Source organism: Nannospalax galili, unplaced genomic scaffold (genome assembly GCF_000622305.1).
Source record: "Nannospalax galili isolate Female #2095 unplaced genomic scaffold, S.galili_v1.0 scaffold266, whole genome shotgun sequence".
NCBI lineage: Eukaryota > Metazoa > Chordata > Mammalia > Rodentia > Spalacidae > Nannospalax > Nannospalax galili.
The window spans coordinates 1,309,691-1,317,507 of NW_008355390.1; the positions used below are offsets into that span (position 1 = coordinate 1,309,691).

The following is a 7,817-nucleotide window of genomic DNA, read 5'->3' on the forward strand; positions in this document are numbered from 1 at the left end:
TAATGCAGTTGTTACTATGGTAAGATATGGAAATAACAGTGCATGTTGAAAAACTGAGAGCTACAAAAGAATATTCATATTAGAAGAAAGACTATAGCCTTGAATAAAATCTTCCATATTTATTTACTTAAGAATGCAAGTGAGGGTGTGTGGTGCCTTGAGACAGCTCTCTCAAGTTTTTGTCTACTGGCTTTAGGTTAAGGAGGATTTTGATTATAGATAATAAGCCTCTCTCAAAATCTTTATTTGCAATGTGAGGTGATAGTTCATTATATAGTAAACATCAGTAACTAGAAACAGTGCTTACCTTCAAAAGTAATACTAAGACTTGACTAATACTTGAAATCCACAAAACAAATGACCACTAAAAATTCTCAAATTTTTGTGAATGTAATTCACACAGGTATTTCATATTTCAGAGCAATATATACTATAATAGATGCTCATAAAACAATCTATAACTTTAATAAAAATGTTTTGCATTTAATCTGGAAACAAGGTATGCCATTAGTAAAAATTTATATTTTTTTCAACTACATTAAAAAGAACAAGATTAAATTCCTTCACTTTTTGTTAGTGCTTCACTGCTTAATAAACAAAACTCATACATTATCAAAGAAAAATTCAGTACATTCCTATAAAATATTAAGAAGAAAACTTACTTGTGTCTGCTTGGCTTCCCACACTGATGTATCTATCATTTCCAGGAAGTGCTGTTTGATAGTAAGCTGTCTCTTCTTGGGGAGGGGTCTTGGCATTCTTTGCAGTAAGGAAGGCCACTGCCAACTCCAAGTTTCCATTACTATCCTTCAAATGTCAAGATAGAAACATCCAATGTTTTGGAAATAATCCTATACAATCACAAATGCATGCAATTTTCTCCACAGTACTTTGTAGCAAAAATCATTTTGATTAGATATTTTCCTAAAAGCAACTCTAATTAAATCATATATATTCATGACCCATAAACTATACCATCTCAAAAGGTATTTATTTATCAAAACTACCAATATAATGCTAAAATCAATTCTCTAATTTATTACTTTTCTATTACTTTCTTATCATTTTGGCAAAATCCAATCACAAACTTCTAATTTTAACCCTAAGCAACAGAATTTTTTTTTTTCCCGGAACTTGCCATGTAAGAGTGAAAAGTAAATACTTTAAAATAGCACTTCTCCAAGCAAGGATAATAGAAGATAGTTTGTATATCGTGGATATTGACATAAAGCTAGAAGGAGACGTAAACAAAATGTCAAGGACTCAGGAAGAAAACAGCCAAGGCACTGAAGCCTGGGGTAGGGAAGGTCACACAGAACCACTGCAACAAAGACACTCCCTGTGTCACCAGGATGTCAGCCCTGCTGCAGCTTACATATAAATCTCACTGAGTACTCATCCAAAGCTACCTAATCAAACTGTTCTAAAGTTCACTCAAAGTAACAATTCTAGTAAAACTGAGAATCTTTAAAACAGCAAAACAAAAAGACATGCCAGTTTCTTCTTTAGATTCTCTACATGGTTAATGATAAGAATACAATGCTAGCTCAAGACAGCTAACCAAGACAGCACAATAAGCCCAGTTATTAATCACAGGTATCTCTGTAACAGGAACCAGGATGTAGAGGGCCTGAGGTCTTCAGTCAGGAATGGTTTTGGACAGGAAGTACATGGTATGACTTTCCCTTTAAAGGATTTATGCTGGCTATGCATCATAATAAAATAAGCCATGATAGAAGAATCAAGATAATTCCAAAATTATCAGCAATCAAAGAATGTCCCTAAAACGTACCCCCAATTCTCATTCTAGCAAGTTAGGATAACTTGGAAAATACTACTGCTTTAAAATCCACTTCCAGTATGCTCATTATGATTCTAGAATGACTCACCAAAATCACAGGTTTATAGTATTCCACTGTTAGATAAGTACACTAATCATAAAATGAACTGCAATAATGACAGTCAACATTGATTAAGCATTTACTCTGTGCTAAGGTGTTTTTCATGCACTTCTTCATATAATAACTAAATACAGCAGGAATTTATAACTTTGAGGTTTACTTTGTATGGCTAAATACACATTCTTGTTATGGTTTGGATGTAAAATGTCCCTCACAGGCTCAAGTGTTTAAATACTTGTCCCTAGCTGATGAAGTGACCTCTGGGGGTGGGGAGGTAGTTTATTCCTAACATAGCCAGCCCCACTTCCTGTCCCAACTCTGCTTCCTGGTCAGCCAAGATCAGAGTGTGCAGCCCCAAGCTCCACCCAATATAAGAGGGACCATACCCCTAAATCATCAGGCCAAAATAAATCCTTCCTCCCTTAAGTTGCCTTTTTAAAAATTATATGCATGTGTGTGAGTGTCTCTGTGTGGGTATATACATGTTGAGTATGGGTGCCAGCAAATGCTGGAACAGAGCATCAGATCCTCCAGAGATGGAAAGTTGATGCTAGGAACTGAACTGCCGTCTTCTTCAAGAACAGCGCCATCTCTACGCCATCTCTCCAGCACCTCCTAAGCTGTTTTGTCAGGCATTTTGTCAGAGTAACAAGAAAACCAATTAATACCATTCTCAAAGGTGAGGAAAGCATTCAGAGTTACTGTAGCTCCCAAAAGTATGTACCTAGTTGGTATATTACTAAGAGAATCAACTCACTATTAAACATCTTAAAATTTATACAGGCCATCAATTAGCATTTAAGTATGCTGTTTATCACTAAAATTAAAACAGAAGCTTGTAGAAAAGAGAAACTACTTACATCAAAAGAAATGTGGACAAGACCTAATTTGATCTATATTTTTCAAATTAAAAAAAATTAATTCTCTAAATTTACAGTAGCAAAGTGATGGACTACAGTCTCAATCCTCTGTGCTACACTGGGAAAAGCACCTTCTGAAAATAGACTTGGAATGATTTAATTATGGTATTTATCAGAATAAAGGAAGGACTGGCAAACATCTAAATGTCAAACTCGTAAAAACTGAGGTGCTACAATTCTGCATTCTCTCTAAGTACTTACAGTAGCTTTCTAGCTCTTGTAGTAACAGTCAACAATGCTATTTTTTCAAGTGTGTTCAAGGGAAATAAGATGAAGCAAAGTTTCCAGTAAAAGGAGCAGAAAATTAGCATAGCATCTGGGGATCAGGCTGCTGTGGCTTCTATTCCAGCTCCTCCATGTACTCTTGTGTGAGCTGAGGAGATTTACTCTAACTTCTGTTTCTTCATTTTCAAAAGGGGGATAAAAATGCCTTTCTCTTAGATTTATGAGGATGAGTTCGCTACATAAAGAACTAAAAGCTGCCTGGTCCAAGCTGTCTAGTATTTAGTAAGAGTTGGTTATCATTAGTGTTGATGATTTTTAATACAATCATGCCAAACATGCAAATTGGTTTTAGAAACAAAGACCCTATGGCTCAGAATCAGGCAGCATATTAACTATTTCACATGGGGTAAGTTACAAAGGTTCAGAGCTATATATGTGAATATACTGATAAAAATGCTACATACAAATTAGCTTGAAATACAGTTCTACTTCCAGCACATCTTTCATTCACTTTATCTTTTTCCACTGTGAACTGTCCATGAGAGTTGACTCATCTCAGCACCTCCATGGGGAAATGAGGGTGTATCTAGGATACAACCAAAATGCTACACTGGATTTATTGCATACACTACTGAAATTTGAAGTTGAACATTTTTAAGGCATGACTAAATGAATGGAAGGAATTTGTACTGCTCATTCTTAGGAGGGAAAACAGGAAAGCAATGGAATACAACTATTTTTCTACTTTTCATTCATTAGCACTAGTATTCACATCCCACTATTTTGTAGGAAAAACATCTGATATGGAGTGACTATCCATCACTCTAAAGTATCATGGAACATTAAGTTACTGATAATTTACATGTGCAGAATTGTAGTATTTGAAAAGAGGCTCTCATTTTACAAAAGTACCTTCCTCTATGTCTACTGCTATCAAATGGTTTACCTGAAAAACTCAACTTTCAAATATATTACACAACAGAAAGAAGGGTATACTACAAATGGTATGTTACAGAAAAAAAAAAAAAAAAAAAAAGGCCATACCTTCAAGGCTTGTTGCAGTATCTGGGCATCATTAATCCCAGTTATTTCTCTCAGCTGATTCAAAAATGTTTGTTGGTGCTAGAAGAAGGGAAAAATCAAAAATTATACACTAGGAACTACGAAAATATTAAAAGACCTTTTATTTTTAGAAAAAAGATAGAAAAAGAAAGTAGAGCTTAAAAGATACAGTGTAAAATTTCTGTTCTTTTGGAAAGAAGGAACTATGCAGTGGAGAGCCCTTATTCCATTCTCTTATTCCTAAAACTGAACTTCTATATTACTTCCCAAATAGTCTTACTAAATTAATGCTTTCAGTCCTATTCTTCACTTCCTGAGATGGTATCTCAGCAAGAAATGGAGAATTTCCTTAAGCCTGAGGGTAACTCCTGGGATGCTTATCACAGGCTGTGCACTAAACCAGTAACTACATCATAAGGGTCCTAAGCTCTTGTCAAAAAAGACAATCATTTGATTCTACAATTTAACTGTTATAAAGCACCATAACTTAAACTGGTTTACCCCATTTCCTTCAATTCTCTTCAGAGTCTGGTAGTCTATATAATCTCAGAACCTACTGGAGAGAAAAACAAAATAGGATTGAACTCTATTACCAAACCTTTTAATTGTTGTCTCTATGAACCATAGTCCTCCCTATACACCTTTATAATCTATTTCTTAAAATAAGTTCCCCCAAACTATGGAACAGCATCATGAAATAAAGAAAGCACAAGAGATGTAATAAGGAAAACAAGCTTACTCCCTGAAACAACTTGGGTGCTCTTGAAGTATTACTTTAAAATATTTTATACTTTTCTCAGTAACTATTCAAGCAAGAATCTTTAATGGGATGCTTAAACTACTAGGTAAAAGTATGATGAGAAAAAGAATACTTACAAAGTTTCAAACTATAAATTATAAATAGAGAAAGAATAACTCTATACTGGGAAAGCTGACAGCCTCCATATTAACTAGAAAATCAAAGTTAACATTACAGGTAATAGGATGAAATGACAGTATGTGCCCCCTGACATTCTGTAGCCTGTGACAGTCTGGCAAAAACACACAACCTGAATCTCGTCTTGAAGAAGCATTGGACAACCTCAAACATGTAATTTAGGGCAGAAGAGCTGTCTCATTACTGTTTTTAAGATGCCTGTACACCAAAGGCAAAATGTGAGTCTCCATTTTAAGGGAAGTTCAGAGGGAGAACAACCAAATGGAACATGGGAGGGCAGCCCACACTGCTGCAGGCCATGCACAATGTCGATGCAGATGCTGCAGAAGCATGCATGAGAGCTGCTCAGTTAATGACACTACATTAGTGTTACCCTCCTCAGATGGAGAGGCCCATCATAGAAGGAAAACATCTTTTTCTTAGAAAATATAACAAGTGTTTAAATGATAGAGTGGCAGGCTGTCTACAGGACAAATAGTTCAGGAAAAAATTAGTGTTCCCACATTAAATTTGGAATGATTCCAGATGGCTTGAAGCGTTCTGTATTCAGATTGATTTGCTTGTCATAATTATAAAATCATCATCTCAATATATCCTGAGTAACTTAAGAATGTGTATAAATGCGTTCAAAAATCAGAGGTCCTAAAGAAGCTACAAAAGGAAATGGGTAAATTTAAAACGTCAATGACAATCCAACACACACACACACACACACACACACACACACACGCACACACACGTGCGCCTTTCATAAAATTGGATGGGTTATTTGAAAACTCTATTCAGCTACATGTGGGAGTCTGAATAGTAACTACACATTCTACAATGCCTGCCTGACCACTTGTTTGTTGTTAGTTTTGTTTGTTTTTCTCTCCAATAATGTAAGACGACTAGCAACAGTTAGAATCCAAATATGATAAGGACACACAACATGGTATCAGGGTGATTTCCTGCTTGTGTATTCCCTAAGAGATTCATGTGTTTGACCTCCATATTCTCCCCTCCAACATCTTGTATAAGTTGTAGCAGAAGGGCAAAGGATAAAGGGCAAGAGGCACCTGCCAGATGAAATTTGTCTTCTTTAACAAACCCCACCATAGACCTCCACTTAAAACCTCTTCGAACTGAATCAAGTTTCATTGCACTCACCACTGCAAAGTAATTGGGAAAATAATTTTCAAGTAGGCAAATCCATTTTAGAAATAAAATCAGACACTACTCTGATTAGCTACTTAGACCCTCACCATGCTGTTCCCATTCCCAACTTGAACCTAGGGCCCCTACTGCTCATTCTGCCTGCAACCTCTGAACTAGTCTGAGACGTACAGCTCTCACCACTCATCAAAGAAGCTTCTTTTTGCAAAAGATGGAGACTGTTACAGAGCTCCACAACTGCCCAAACACAGAGAATAAGTATCTTCGAGATTCCCAGTCCTAAGAGTCACATCTACAATGCAACTTCTATACCTAAGGCTTAAGGAACAGAGCAGAATAGGGGGAAGAGAGACTAATAATACATTTCTCAACTCTGACCAGCTAAGCATGCTCTTCATGCAACAGAGGATGATGAGCACAGAAGGCCACAACTGGACAAAGTGTAGAGAATAAAAGGCTGCAGAGTGTGTGTCCCTGGATAGGACTCCTATATTAAACCTCTATCACCCAAAACTCAAGGACCATTGCAGAAAAAAAGGCATGGAAAGACTGTAAGAGCAGGTGATGGTGGATGACCCCAAGGAAACAGTTTTCCAGTCAGTTAGGAACTCACTCGTATGAACACACAGCAATGGTGACAGCATGCACAAGACCCACGCAAACTCAAACCAGACAAAAACCCAGCAAATAGGTAAGAAACCCCAATTTTGGCTGAGGAACTGCTGGCAAATGATCACTGCTGGCTGAGGGAGATTTGGTCTTCTTTAAGGCAGTGACATTAGATAGGCTGACCAGGCTCTAGAGGATGAACTCACACCAAGGAACATCTGGGGACACAAACTTGACTCAATAGGCCTTAAGATACATGACAGAATGCATGAAATCTGGCAGGGGGTAGGGATATAGATAGGGGAGGGAGTCTGAATATGATTAAGATATATTGTATGGAATGCACAAAAATTCAGTAATTTTTTTTACAAAATGAAATCAGAGATGTATTAAACCTTTTTAAGAAAATAGAATCCAACAAAAATGAGAAACAGTAGACTATATATAACTTCTTTAAAACTGTATTAAGGAGCTAAGATGATAAGATTATACAATAGTACAATAAATGAGAACATACACAAGCAAAGTACACAAAATGCCAGGAAGTATCCAACAGTTCAGTGAAAGAATCAAATTCCCAGTTTATATGAATGAAATAAGAAAAGCAATTTTCTATAAAGTTACCAACTTTTCTATCAATTTGTATTTAGAAAATCACCAATAAAAATAACAATAGAACCAAGAGTCAACATCACAAGTGAAAACTATATAAAATATTATGGAGCTCCTAGCCTGCACTACTATCCTCAGGCCTCTTGGGGTAAGTCTACAGCGCAGCTCTCCAAGCCCGGACTCCCTAAGCCTCATTCACCCTTCCACCCCACCCCCCACCCCCCTGCCTCCCGACCGCTGTTCTATACTCTAGTTTGGACCCTGTGCCATTCCTAGTCTTGGGGCCCCAGACACCTGGGGAACCAATACTGTTTCCTGATCCTTCTCACCCAGAGCAACTCAGGCCCTTTCTTGGGCTCCAGGAGCACCGCTTCTGGTCCTGGCCCTGCCCTCATC

At 37.0% G+C, this 7,817-nt stretch overlaps 1 protein-coding gene across 2 annotated transcripts in view; it reads right to left on the bottom strand.

Moving 5' to 3' along the window:
- The window catches only part of Usp25 (ubiquitin specific peptidase 25), a 143,638-nt gene that overhangs the window by 101,834 nt on the left and 33,987 nt on the right, over window positions 1-7,817 (bottom strand). For both annotated transcript variants that reach the window (XM_008852535.3, XM_008852533.3), the window contains exons 2-3: window positions 4,091-4,168; window positions 663-807 (exon numbers count right to left, since the gene is read on the bottom strand). In XM_008852535.3, the coding sequence (XP_008850757.1) occupies window positions 663-807; window positions 4,091-4,168 (223 nt within the window). The remainder of the gene's footprint in view (window positions 1-662; window positions 808-4,090; window positions 4,169-7,817) is intronic.